The sequence below is a fragment of the Coloeus monedula genome (genome assembly GCF_965178545.1).
Source record: "Coloeus monedula genome assembly, chromosome: 10".
NCBI classification, from domain to species: domain Eukaryota; kingdom Metazoa; phylum Chordata; class Aves; order Passeriformes; family Corvidae; genus Coloeus; species Coloeus monedula.
Window position 1 is genome coordinate 20,701,170 of NC_138790.1, and position 15,121 is coordinate 20,716,290.

Sequence of the window (15,121 nt, forward strand, 5' to 3'; positions counted from 1 at the left end):
GGCATGTGTATTTTGAAACCTGAGAATCTGCTGCAGTTTACCAGCAAAGCAGAAATAAATCCTGTGCAGAATCTACACATGTCAGAAATGTACATAACAAATCTCAATCTGAAAGGAAAGTATTTGTTCTGGTGAACAACACACAAGTTGTTGACCAACTTGAGTGGCACAAGTTCAGGAGCAATGCAAATTGCCTTTTTTGAATGGTACTAAAAACATCTTTTGATTGTTCCTTCATTTCATCATGGCAAATTCAGGGTGCACTATCTATCTTTGCTTTCTGCCAGTATTTTGTTCAGTGCATTAAAATGTACCCATTTGTTGAAATTTTTTAGCCCAATGAAGTGTTAATGTCACACTTGGGTATCTGTGATGAAAAGCAAAAGGAAGAAGTTTAACTGGTACAAATGAGCAATAAAAGCTGCTGGAGGTCTTTGATGAAAACACAGATTGCTTTCAAAATCCTTACTTTTCACCTAGTTATTACTCAATTCACTCAATTACATCGATTAGACAAAGCACAATCACCCTTGTAACAATTCCATAAATAGTGGTGGCAGGTGCATACAGCCTTAATGGACAGGACAAACTTGGCATGCTAAGATAAAACTCTTAAAAGAAAGGTTTTACACAAGTTGACTTTGATTTTTTTTTATAAAACTGTTAAAAGAACTGTCAGTCAGGACATAACTGATCCTTAGGCAATGGTCCATTAAGAATAAAACCCACCTAACTGGAGCAGAAATGACAGCCTGAGCCCTTGTACGCCTCTTTTCAGCTTTAATTTTAGACTGAAGACACAAACTGTGATTTTAGTGATTCTTTTAGGTTTGGAAATTTTGGGGGAGCACCCCAGGGTATTCGAGGAAATCCTGCATACTTACTGCTGGATCCATCTTGTATCAACAGCATCCATCAAATCTACAAATTAGACCTGGACCTGAAGAAATGTGACACTCTCAGTAAGACTGGAGATCTTACTGCACTGAGTGTGCCATGCCTGATCTCCATGAAGTCTGCTTCATTAGCTCCTTTCTTTGCAATACTGAATACACTGAAAAGCTCTGCCTTTCAACACAGGGAGAGGATCTCTGTGTGAGTACCTGAGGAGTGCATACACAGACTTGACAGACACATCAGGCTGACAGGTTGTCAGAAGCTGTGGGGATCAGCAAGTATAAAAAATACAACAAAATATACAAGGAACAGGGAGAGCCCTCTTACTGAGCCTAGGCAAACACAAGGTTTGAACTCAGTATTTATGAACACCAGGAAGATCCATGCTGTCTTGCTATCCCTGATATTGCTGGTGGCAGTGTTTTGGTTGGTATTTCTGTAGAGGGAAAAACATGCAGAAGCACGACAGCAGACATGATCAGTATTTATGGAATCTTCTCATGGCTCTGGTGAGGCTGACCATCTCATGGAGAGGACAATACGCTTGAAATCCTTTTTTCCCCTGTACAGTGCCTAAGTAACAGTGCCTCTGTTCTTACATTAACCTTGTACATGCCACTGCTGTGTAACCTATGATTATTATCTCTAGCAGCAAAATGTGATCATCAGAAAACACACAGAAATGTTCCACAACAGTATATATTGTGAGAGTGGAAAGCAAAAAATGGCTAAAGGTAAGAAACAAACTGATTTCTACTCATTATTCCATTCAAATAATGAGAAATTTTAAATTAAAAAAAAAATCAGTATTATGATTATGTTATAAGAAACAAAGAGAGATAAATGAAAAATACCAACAGCAATCCTATTTTATTCCTACACATTTATTCTGGAAAGAGAAAATCTACCCAGGGTTACCACTGGGATTCAAAGAAATTCTTCAGGTACAATAAAAGTCAGCAATTTTCTCCTAACCCCAAATCAAGTCCCAGGGTAACTTTTGCAAAGCAGGACATTCCTCAACCTATTATTTTTCATTCTGCCTAAATTTCTGGATAAGACTAAAATACCCTGATGAAAGCTGTACTTGTTCATTTCCAGCTCAGCTGGAAATAGAGATCATGGGGAACATGTGCTGTTGTCAAATTTGCAGTTCAATGTCAGGAAGTTCCGTTAAGAGGGATGAGCATCTAAACTACAGCATTTACTGCCACTATTGAACAACCTGCCAATGTCAATCATGGTTACTTAAATTTAATCAAATATCCTCATCCAATTATTAAAAAAAATTAGTAATTTGAATTCTGTTAGTAAGTTTGATTAATATTACTTCTCATTATAGATGCATAATGCATCAATTACGCCCAAATATTGCCCTAGGACATTGACTGGAATTAGGCATTTCTTTTTTTACAGTACATATATATAGTAAAAGACTGTAGCTATGGGAATGTGTGTGCAAACCATAGAAAAATTATATATAAAAGATATATCAGTTCCCCTGTAGTGGAGAAGCACAAGCAGATTGCAACCCCCCTGTAATAAAGAAAAAATCCACCTTTCTTTTTAATTCAAGTTGTAGGAGAGAAAACATAGTACAGATCCAGAGAGCTGTGAATTAGGGCAAACACAAGGCTAAAAATGATGCCTAAAACTTCAGCAAATTTGTCAAGTGCTTTGATTGAGGTTGAGAATATGAGTCCAAATGGGTATACAGGAAGCAATCATTTTTTCATGAAGAATATGTCCTTTACCGTGCACACAAATTCTTCCTTCAGAAGGCTGTAAATTACAGTATTTATGGAATCTTAATGATCTAAACACAGTTGGAGCCTGAAGGTCAAGGCTGCAAACTGCATCCTAAATTTCTGTTTACAGATGAAGCACAGTATTTATTGCTGTACTGCTTGTGCTGCTATAGTTAAAGGGCTGCCAGCATTTCCATTATAAACCACTATTTCAGGGCTTTATAACTTGCCTATCAATCTTCTGACTGGGATGAAACATGGCATACAAGGTCCTGGCTGTGAAATGGATTTTTTTGTTTGTTTTCTTTACCAAATGACAAAAAGAATAAGCTTAAAGTTTTACAAGCAAAAAAAAAAAAAAAAAGTGTATCAGTTTTTTCAAGTATTTCCAGTGTTCTTGGGAAACAATCATAGCTTCAGAATACAAAACATAACTTCATCAACTAATAGAAGGACTTTCAATCCCTAAAAAATGAAAAATAATCTAAACAAGACTTATGGTTAGATGCTTTTTATTTTTTAATTAAGCAAATGTACTTCAGATTTTAAATGGCAGCAAAGGACATCAGAAATCTAACAGCGTCCTTGACTCTGTTTATCTGTGTAGATTTACCATTAAAGGTAACAATTACACACCTTGGCACAGTACAAAGGGTGTATTCTTTTTAAATGGCATCTAAATGATGATGCACAAGGTGTCCTTTACTGTTGTATATTCCAGATGATGTCAGGTAAAATTATTCAGAATAAATCAAAGCCAATGTTTTCTCCCAGACTTAGAAATCTTGTATTGTTAAATCTTGTATCAAATTTAATTGAATTGGAGGGCAACATGTACAACATTTTGATTTCCACAGTGTCTCCTTTGCCAGTGTGACAGTACTTTTGCTCTGTACCAAAGTACTACAGAGAGCAGGTGAAAAATTTGTTACATTATGTCTGCATATCTAGGAATTACATTTTGGTAAATAACAAACTTAATAATGCAAGCACTGCAAGAATTCGAATATTAGAAGATGTGTAAACCCCTCTTATTGGAATCCTAAGTTTTGACATAATTTATTTTTACAAATAAAGAGCTGGGCCAGATTCAACGATGTTGAATGTTGCTGTTGCAATGCAACACACATATATTACATTATTATTAAACATTATTATTAAATTATGGCTCCTTTGCAACACCATACCAGTTCAGACAAGACAGACAGCACTGCTAAACCTGGAATATTAGACTTTATCTAATCCCATTTTGGCTTGTATCTTTATGTTATAAATCCAGTCACAGCAGGAAGTAAGTAAATTAGCCCCTCCCCAAATGTAATTATTCTATTTTCTTTATTACAGCTGTAGGGCTTTTATTCACTGACACTGCTGAGTTCCTGGTAACTACCTTTGGTTTTTTTACCTTTGCTTTTGTTAAAAGATGACTGCATTTGTTTTATACCACTGCTAATGACCGGAAGAATCTCTTCCTCCTGTTGCTGGAGCTTTCTCCTTTCCTCTCCCACCTCCACCACACGTCTGTTTTATGTCCACTTTACACCATCACTTGCATGAGACACTGGATAATCTCTCCCATCAACTGAAATCAAAATACTGTTTTGTTACTTTAGTTGGTTCTGGCGAGAGATAGAGACCTGCAGACTTCTTTCTTAGAAACTAAAAGATGGGATGACTACGACATCTTAAAACCAACCTGGGTAGTGCAGCTGAACACATAGCAGAGAAGAATTCCAAGCAGAAACAAGATGTTATGAGCAGTGACTGACTCAGGCCTCCTCATTAACTGAACTGTACTGCACTTAACTCACTGAAATGCATCCAAGAACGCTGCTATATAATTAAATATGTTAAATAATGCTACGGAGTTTCTTGTACAGTTCTGAATCGTCAATGAACTGTACAAAGTTTTAAATAAAATATAGGTGGAGCTTGCCAAGCAGTATTAGACTTCAAAATATTTTCTACTTCTGAAAGCTTCCTGTACCATCTGACACATGTTTCTGCCACGCTGCCTGGGCTGCCATCACACCATACGTCTTGTTAGCAGCAATGTCATGACAGAAACGCTACAGTGCTGCATTCTAATGACCCCTTGCATTGTAATGAATTAATGTTTTCTGCAGAAAGGATGTGATAGGAAAAAAATAGCTTTATTCTTGGGTACTCGCTGAGGTTTTCTTTCTAAAGACAGTTCTGCAAACCAAGCACTGTTGAACACCATTTTAGCTCAACTACAGAACAACGGGGCACTGTACCTGTAAAGTCCTGGAGGAGCTCGATGAACCAAGAAGCTTTTCTCCAAGCCTTGTAGCACATCATTGAGCATCCTGACTCTGACAGGAGCTCGTTCCTTGGGGTCATTGGCTGGACGCATCTCGTCCGACTGGAACAGCTCCGCCGTGTCCCTCAGACGTGATGCCACTGCCAGCAGCTGAGGAATGCCTGCTTCATCACCTGGGAACAGGGAGAGCAAGACAGTCACCAGTGATTCAGAGACCACTTATTACTCTTGCTTTCAAGTCAAAATTAATAGTCCAATTAAAACCTGAGCCTCTTTTTCCCCTGTGAGCAGCATGGAATGGGTCAAGGGAAGCCACAGATCATTCTCTGTAACCTCTGGTCTGTTTCTCAAAGATCAATTTGGGCTCTGATGCTTCAAGATCTAATAACTTGTGAGAAATGATTTTGGGGTACAGCTTGAACTCTAGCATTGGAAAAACAGGCATGCAGGAAGCAATGGTTATAAATCAAGAACTACAACATTTCCTTCTGAGACTGCATTTATTCAATGTCATTTGATGCTATTGCTTTCAAGTCTGAAAGCCTGTGCTTGGATTCCATAATGACTGCTCTATAGAATATTGTAATATGCAGAGTTTAATTGAATTTGAGTCAACATTTTAGAATCTTAGAGGTGAACAGCAATTGTAGAGGGTATGTGAAATTGCTCCACTTAATCACTTAAGTCATATGCCAATGAGCCAACTTTAATTGATATCCTAATGCATATTCTAATCCAGTCAATATTTTCAAAACTTTTAAAACTTGGAGTGTTAACTATTGCCTTGTTAGCAACCCTACTGAGAGAGCAAAAGAATAAAAGCCTGCAGCACTTAGGAGCACACCACAATTTCAGTATTTCCCTGTTCATAGTCCAGAAAGAGAACTGTGAATTGGAGCACTGTGAATGTGCAGCCTCCTCCCACCTGCAGTGCAGGTGAAGAGTGTGGCCTCCTTTCCCAGTGTGTGCATGCACTGTCCTCATCTTTACAAGCACATGGAGAGAGAAAGCAAAGCCTGAACCTGATATAAAGTCAAAAGCAGTATCAGTCAGCACAAACATTCCCAGGATGCAGAAATTATCCTTAAGGCCAAAATTCACTTTGCCTATTGACAAGCAATCACCTATCCTTAGATCTTTCAAATAATGCTTTAATCAACATAAACCATACAGCTCTAGGAGCTGTCTCACCTCTACCTGAATGTGCAAACCTCAATGAGTTCAGTACCTTAGGGACTGAGATAATTAAGCCAAGAAAGTGGTTCAAGACTCAAGTTCAATGAATTTTAAACTTCCTTGTCTAAGATATACATGGAAAAAATCACAACTAGTAATTGGAGAACACTGATATGGTTTAACCTCAGCTGGCAAGTAAGTACCACACAACTGCTCACTCACACCCTCTGGCTTCCCTGATGGAGTGGGGAGAAGAACAAAAAAGTTAAAACCCATGAGTTGAGATTAGAATAATTGGAATAATTTAAATTCTGATCAAGTTAGTTTGATGCCTCAGAAAAATATTCTCCAAGCATGGTACATTTGGGATATTTTGTAAAATATCATTATCGTTACTTTTCAAATCTCCGGCAAATGTCCTGTGCAGCTGAAGAACTTTCCATTCCCATGTAATGGCAATATTGGGATAATGCAGGCACTGTGCATACCTTACCCTGGGACTTGTGTCCATATGGAAATGTTTAAATTCACCCTGTTAGAATCCTTTGGTTTCAGCAAAGCACTTCGTATTCCAAGTAACATAAAACTTTTATAATTTTTATTCTGAATCTTATATAAACAATTTAAAATGTCAGCTTTGCCTTTTCAATAGGGAAGGTGAGATAAAGGGAAAATCCATCTTTCTGTATTTGGAAATGAAGCCAACCATACCATCCTTTTAAACATAAAAATCCTGTAAATGCTCTCACTTGTTCTCCACAGCCCCTAAAGCAACCCTGTGTTTGTTTTACACTCTAAACCACCTGTTAGAAAACACACACACAGGCCCTTTTTCAGTTCTTCAGTACAAAACCTGCAAGTCAGCCAGTGTTACCTCAGCCAACTAAGGACAGAACAGGCATCACAACACACTGAACTGCACCAAGGGAAACTGATTTCTGCTTTTCTCAGGCTGAGAAGATGGGAATGGAAGGGCAAATGATTCTTCAATAAAACCCCACATCAACTAATGATGTTTTAAACACCTTGTTATGCTTCTACAGAGAAAATCAAGCACAAGTGTTACTTTGCTTAAGAGAAAAAAATGCCACATTATAATATTTTGTATTCTTTGTCCTTTTGTCTCCAGGACGAATCATGATGAATCATCTAAGCTAGTTGTTTAGTTGCTGTAAAAATAAAATTGCAAATACAAGAAAGTGACTCAAGAGCATGTGCACTCTTGATCAGGGAATTACACTGTTGAATTTCATTGCACTTGCTAAATGTAACTGGATCCTATTCAGAAACAAGTTACACCAAATAGATATTTATTTTTACAGACATTGAATACAATAGCCTTCCCTGTGTAACTGATTGCCCTTATGAAAAGCACAGCTAGAGAGCTAGCATTTTTAAATTGTGTTTGTGCCCTCTGTTATGAAAGTACTTGCCTACAAGTACTTATAGGAAAGGGAGCACAGACAAATCAGCATTTTAAGGCACCATGATGCTTGCTCACCATACATGTGAACATGTGTTTGCATGTAAGAGAGAAGGGAAATTGATTCAGATTTTGATTAGCTTGCAAATTCAGAATCAGCTGTGGTGTCCTGCTGTATTCACTAGGACAATTTTTCATGCTCTGCAAAATAGGATGAGCAGACCTGGCAGTAGAACATCTGAACGGGAAAGCTTTGTAGGAAGCACCCTAAAGGGGCAGAAACACAAATCCACAGATATCCTTAGTGCAAGGAATATGTTGCCATCAGCTTCAATTTTGCTACCATGACTGCTATAGCCCAAATAAACTAATCTCATATTACTCCAAGTCTTTTTCAAAGAATTTATGTAAAAGTGGAATGTTGTGACATTTTACTATCTGCATGTCAATACAGGAGCCTGGAGAAGAGCAGGCTTCAGGAAGACTTTATTGTGCTCTTTCAATACTTTAAGGGCATGAACTTTAAGAAAATCTGGGACAAACTTTCAAAATAGGACAAGGGGTAAGGGTTTTAAACTAAAATATTAGATTTAGACAAGGTGTAAGGAAGAAATTTTTTACAATGAGGATGGTGGAACACTGGGTTGCCCAGGGAGGTGGTGAATGCCCCATCCAGGAAACATTTAGTGCCAGGTTCGATGAGGCTCTGAGCATCTTGATCCTCTTGAAGGTGTCTCTGTTCATTGCAGGGGGGTTGGAGAAGAGGACATTTAAAGGTCCCTTTCAATCCAAACTATTCTATCATTCTGTGGAGTTATAAATTACTTTGTACAGAGCTGCTGAAACTTATGGCCTACTGATACTGAATAGATGCTCATCCTTGCCATTCAGCACCAAATATTTGTTCATGGAAAATGCATTTTTCCATGACTGTTTTTTTAAAGGCTGAAGAAAGGTACTAATATATAATAACCTTGAATGGATTCTGAAGACAAGATGCCAGTGTCTCATGTCAAAGGAGATATTTCTGTCATCTATACAGATTTGTTGCATTTTTCACCTCTGTTGCAGTCAAGAATAACAGGTGGGAACAGTAAAGAGGGAAACTTTCTGAACACTACAGACAGGTGGAGAGAGTAACTCTGAAAAGCACCCAAAATGATCAGGGAAATACAGTCAAGCATGTAAAATGATGCCAAGCTGAAGAGCAGCAGATAGCTGTAGGCAATGAGCATGCAGCTATCAATTAAATGTGAGAGGTATGTTTCTGTATTGATTTTTCTAAGGACAGAGTTTAGCCTGATGTTTTGAAATGTATGGGTAGAGACAGGGCTGTGGAAAGTCACACAGACTGTCCTGGAAATGACTTATCATAAACCAGATTATTTTAAACTTCTGCTAGTGCTGCCTACTACTATCACCCCAAGTACTTCAGCTGCTGTAACATCCGTAAAACATCCATTCTGGGGAGAAGAAAGGGCCTAACTCATAGGAAGCCACACACAGCTGACACTGCGTCAGTCAAAGAGCTTTAAATAACAGCTCTTGCACTTCTGGAAAACCAGAAAATCTCATCCACCCTTAATTTGTCTTCATAAGCCTCCCCCTCTCAGCCAGTGCCTATCAGAGATGGCTACAATTTGCTCCAGCAGCCTGTGCTGACAGCCACAAATGGGGAATCTCACCCTGCCTGCCTGGTGCTGCACAGCCACAATTCAGGGCTGGGGCACAGACTCCAGTTTTGAAAGGTTTGCATGAGTCCAAGTGACTGGCAATAGTAAAAGGACATCAGCTCCAACAGCACCCAGGCAAGGGACACCATCAACCTGGCTGGCTTTATTTTTGTCAACTGGGTGGCTGAACTTTTTATTGCTGAGACAGTCAGATGCAAAGGTACAGAAATGCATTTAATCCTAACGAGACACCTGAGAATCTCCATCATCAACCCCTGAAACTTGCTGTGACAGACACCAGATTCTAAAGACAGGCTACAAGGAGCATAGTGCTAAGAGCTTTCAGCAGAAAATACAAATATGTTCTGGATAAAAACGCATACATACAAAATACTTCTATACAAATGATTGTACATTTTTATTTGTGTATACATAAAAAGCAATTCTACAGGAGTGCTTAAAAGCACCTTTTGTATCATTCACACACCAGATTTGACATCTTGTCTGCACCCTACCTCAAAAGACTAATTGGATTTTCATAGGATACAAGGCCTAGAAAGACATTAATGTATTTGTTTCAAGTTGCAATGGGTCTTGATTTTAAATGTATGGAAGGCAAAATACCACACAACTGCAAGGTGTAGCTAATGAGAATATTCTAAGCAGTTACCTATTTATAAATTTTTCTAAAATATCACATCTGTGAATAGACAGGCAACAGCCTGACTAGCCCTGGGGATCTGGATTTCAGTCTTGGAACCTGCATCTCCTATCAGTTATGACCACAAGGTTTCCTGTTAGACATCAGAGCATCAGCAGATGCACAAAAAGAAATCTCTCCAGCCCCAACCCCTCCTTTCATATAAACCCAAAAGCAGTGGCTCATTTCCAGGAATTCTGGTGTGTGCAAGGGGAGAGAACACATGTCACTTATCAGCCTCCTCCCCATCTTTCCGAGGAACAGGCCATGAGCCACAAGAACATGTTGGGGATGACATAAGTTGCCATCCAGACTATCCTGAATGTAAGAAATGGTCTGTAAAGTGCTGAGTAGTATCCCATGGAATTTAGCAGAGTTAATAGTACAGACACCCACCACATTACAGAGTTAAATCCTTTAGAAACATAAATAAACACAGTATGAAAAAGTATCCAGGAGATTGCAAAACAGTGACTCAAATATTTACACAAAATTTAACTTCAAGCTTGTGAGAAAGTCCAACAGGCAATAAAATCTGTGTTCAAGAAATTGGCTGAACCAGACCCCAGAGGCACAAAATTAAGCCTAAAGAACAAATATTTTACATGTCAATGCAGACTTACCTTCACCTTTTCTACATTTACAGCTTGCATTGAGCTGGAGAAGGAAACAGCTTACTTAGACATTCCAACTTTGAACTGGAAAGTTTGGACAACATAAAATCTTTTGAAGAATGAATGAAACCCATGAGCCATGTAAAAAAGCACAACTTCTCATTTAAGTAACTGAAAAAGGACCATTGTCTTAATGTTTTCCAAATCGAAAATAACCTGTTCTTTTATACAAGTCAGAGACAGACGAGACATGAAAGCCATGAGCAAAATCATTAAACAAAACTCCAAAGTGAACAGCTGCGAGAAAATTTATCCTGCTGGCCCTACAGCCTAGGAAATAATTTTCTCTCCCCTGAAGTGGTGGAGATAAATGATCTAACTGAAGTTAGAGGAAAAAAGTCAGTTTAAATCAACGTTTCCCGTTACTCAAAATAAAGAAAAAAGGAAGAACAATGGAAGATATCTCATGTTCAGCTGAAAAGAATACCAGCTGAGCCACAGTTTTCATTTGATGATCATCCCCTGCTGTGTTTAGGCTGAACTAAACCAATGTTTATGTGGCACAACAGAGCTAAAATTACTTGTCTTTTTAGATGCTCACTGATTCCAGACCAATACTTGCCTACTGACTCCTACGTCTTCACAATGATGGATGGCAAAGATTAAAGAAAAGGTATCATACTTCTATGAGTATGTGTTACAGAAAAGTGGTGCTTTATAGTGTAGGGAGTGAATGAAATGCAGGGGAAGCACCTCAAGATTGCAAAAAGTCTTTACACTTGAGATACGATCTCACAATCTGCTCATGGATATGTGAAGTTCGGGTGTGATTTTATAGAACTTCTCTACTTAACAGATCAACTTGAGAGTTTCATAAACCTATAAACAAATAATTTTCAAAGGTCTTAGGACACTACAGGTAATCTGTATTGATTAACTGACAAAATAACATCAGAAGAAATATAAAACTTTATGGCTCTATTTAGCAACAAAACCTGCATTTTATTCAGCATTATATAATGACCCTATTTAACTAGTAAAATCACTGGCTATTATTCCAGTATTGAAAATATGTATCAGGGATTAGTAGGTAGATTTTTTCCCCCCCTGTATAAATGGAGAATGATATTCCTCTGAAGAAAATTACCTTTCAGACTGTTCTGAACTTCTAACGCGATGTCGAGGGCATTAAACGGCAAAACTGGATCAGTGGCAATTTGCAAAGTCACTTGTCCTGTTAGCTGAAAAATACAAAAAGACCCAAAACCCAGTCAAATTATTTCCAGCAGATTTAATAACCAGCACTTCTTTTGGAATAGCACATGTTTTCACTATATTGGATTTTCAGGGAAATGTGATTCAAACCCCATAAGCACATATTTATGGAAAGGAATAGGACAGGGCCATTGCCTTTCTATACAACATCACAAAATATTCAGAGAATACAATTTATGACCACACACAAGAATTCTGTGCAGTATGTCTCCTCAGGACCTAGGATGCTGCAGGGAGTCTCTGAAGGACTTTTTTGCTTTGTTTTCAAATAAAATATCTCAATACTCAAAACATGGGAATGAAGTTAAGAGTTTAACTTAGTTCTCTGGTCTTAGCTATTGGATTTTGAGAGTTTTCACAACTAAAATAAAGAATCACAGACATTAATGATCAGAAGATCAAGCCTAGGGCTAAATGCAAGCTGGCTTGAAAACCCACTGCCTTTTGAAGTGTTATGTGACAACTTGATGCACGCAGATGTACAACTTCCAGACTGGACAGAACACTGCTTTCTCTCAGCAACTCAGGGAAAGAAATTCCCCAAAGAGAACTCTCAATCTACTCCAGACTAGCATCAGCACCTGTCACAAAAACTCAATGGCGTGAATGCTTCTTTTTGAACAGTTCACAGATAAGGCAGGGGCTGAGTGGCCTGAGAGCTTTTTTCTGCTTACAGAAGGTCAGTTCTCCAGCTCGAGGCTTAGACATGCTACAGGGGCTGTGTACAGAAATACATCTTTCTGCTGAACTATACCTAGCTGTGATTAAACAGAGGATTTCAGTCTCCAGGCTGCCAAGTCCATCACTGTTCATAGGAGCTATAAAAACACACTGACAAAAACATGCAAGAAACTTTCATTCATCTTCTTCGTATCTTGATATTGCAAAAAGGGAAAAAATACCTGTAAGGCTGTGCTCTAAAATGGAATGATGGCTGCAGGTGATGGTGACCGTGTTGATAAAAATGTGGGCTGAACAGAATCGTATTGTACAATTCTTCCCAAGGTGTTGGGGGAGCAAGAATAATATCTGCCCTTCAAAAGCAATATGATAGTTTCTGTGCCAAAAGTAGCATTTTAATTTTCCAATCGAAAGCAGCGGGAAAAGGCAACAAGCCTTAGTAATATTAAAAACAATAGTACAGCAATTGAAAAGGAAAACCATCTCCCAGGAAAGTGGATGAAGGCAGGGTAATATCAGAAATACAAGTTTCCTGGAGAAAGATTAATAGAACCTCACGACATTTCTCAGAAAGCACTGAAGAAATGACCTGGCCACAGAGTGGTTTGGGTACAGAGACTGAGGGAACATGCTGTATATCAGACTGCAGCCCACATCTGAGCACAGACGTGCTCTGAAGCTATTGAGATTTACCTCTAGAGGAAACAGTATCACAGAAGGCATGAAGAAAAAAAAAACCCTACCATATATACAGAGAGAAAATATAGTGAGGAATAATGTTATTTCAGGCCAGTATCAGGAACAACAAAGAACTAAGAGAGAACTTAGAGATGAAAAATACTGTGTCTGGACATCTGTGTTAAAGTATTACACAGTAACTTTTCATGAAGAAATTTTCCCAAACTTCCCAATTCTTCAGGCCATAAGTGCTCAAAAACCATTACATTTTCCATCAGTGATTATACACAAAAAGTGTCTGGAAAACATTAAAAACATTGGTGTTAGAGATACCAGAGAGGTATTATAGAAACACAAAAACTGTTAGGGCAAACTAAAACATGTACAAGACTGCACCCAAAACAGGTCCATATAATCCAGCCATAAGCAACTGTAAAAAATCTGGTTCTAAATGTTCAAATGCCACACAAAATCCTTCCATGTCCTGCATGGAACTCTTTCAATATATACTGCCCAGAACATGAGCACCCTGTGAGTTGCTCCAGATAAGCAACTGTGGCAATGGAACAACATCCTAATAAAAAGCAGGTATTCTGCATGGACCCCAAACCCACTGAACCCCAGGATAGCAATATATCACACAAAACACTTAAATTCTTCCTTAACACCCCATTTCTGCAAGAACTTTCACTAAATGGCAATACAAATACACATTCATAGGTATTTTAGGAAGGGACAGCAACAGTTATACATTATTGCTGATACTTTACAATACGTTATCACAATGTTTAAGAACACAAAAGTAAGGAAAAAATGCTTCTTTCCTGAAGCAGAAATGTGGCATTTAAAGAGGACAATACCCTCATAAGCATCTTTCCTTTTTATCATTATCTCCTGCAGAATATGACTTCATTTTTGTAAGTTCTTGCCTTATTTCTATTTCTTCCAAGCAATTTTAGTTTGCTTTCAACTATAGAAGACCAAATCCGTTTTGTTTTTCCTATTTAAATAAAGTGATACCATCCAAATCTTACGACTGACTGAAGCACTTTTGGAAATTTTATGGAGTCTCTGTCTAACACTGCAGACATCTGTGTGCTAGCAAACAGGTAGCAGTGGTGTTTATCAAATCACGTACTTCGTGGGCTAATCTGGAAGAAATCAATCATGTAAAGGAAACCTCAGAGCATTGATTTGAACAGAGTAAGTAATAATGCTGCAGAAGCATATATCAAACCCACATAAAGCAGCAAGACAGAAAAGGCTACTGATTTCTTATTTATAGTCTTATTTTTGGATATACCATTCCCCTGAGTGCAACGCTGAATATACATGGAAAATAAAGACAAGCTTCTACCCCCTTTTCCCAGGTGAAAAATGGATCAGACTGACTACTGAATTATTAAATGAAAGAATAATTTAGCAAAGAGTAAAGACAACAATTTCCTCATGAAGTGAAAAGCTAAAGTAGCGTGATTGATTCTATTCCCACAATGAAGTGGTTAAAACACTAATGACAACTTCTCAAACAGCATTTATACACAATACACATACAATACACACAATAATTGATGTAACATTTACACAATTAGCAAGTCTAAGAAAAGATCTTAGAGTTCGAATGCTAATTCATTCCATAATGATTTTCTTATTTCAAAAAGAAAAAATAATGAATAACACTTCCAATGCACTTGGCTGTGGGAAAGGTACTCTTCAGTAAGTGAAAATGTATTTGCTGAACTTCCAATTACTTTAAAAATAAGTATTAATATAAAACTTAACAGTAATTGTAGAGTTATACTGTATTTCTCCTCTAGGAGGGTGGGGAGGCCCTGGCACCAGCTACCCAGAGAAGCTGTGGCTGCCCCATCCCTGGAAGTGTCCAAGGCTGGGTTGGATGGGGCTTGGAGCAACCTGGGATAATGGAAGGTGTCCCTGCCCATGGCAAAGCTCAAATATGAGCTTTAAGGCC

General features: G+C 38.2%; 1 protein-coding gene across 1 annotated transcript in view; it reads right to left on the minus strand.

Annotated features, from left to right (window-relative positions):
• The window catches only part of NAALADL2 (N-acetylated alpha-linked acidic dipeptidase like 2), a gene marked incomplete at both ends in the record, with an annotated part of 311,905 nt that overhangs the window by 9,894 nt on the left and 286,890 nt on the right, over positions 1–15,121 (minus strand). Inside the window, 2 exons of the mRNA XM_082287835.1 lie at positions 4,904–5,102; positions 11,663–11,756. Coding sequence (XP_082143961.1) covers positions 4,904–5,102; positions 11,663–11,756 — 293 coding nt within the window. The remainder of the gene's footprint in view (positions 1–4,903; positions 5,103–11,662; positions 11,757–15,121) is intronic.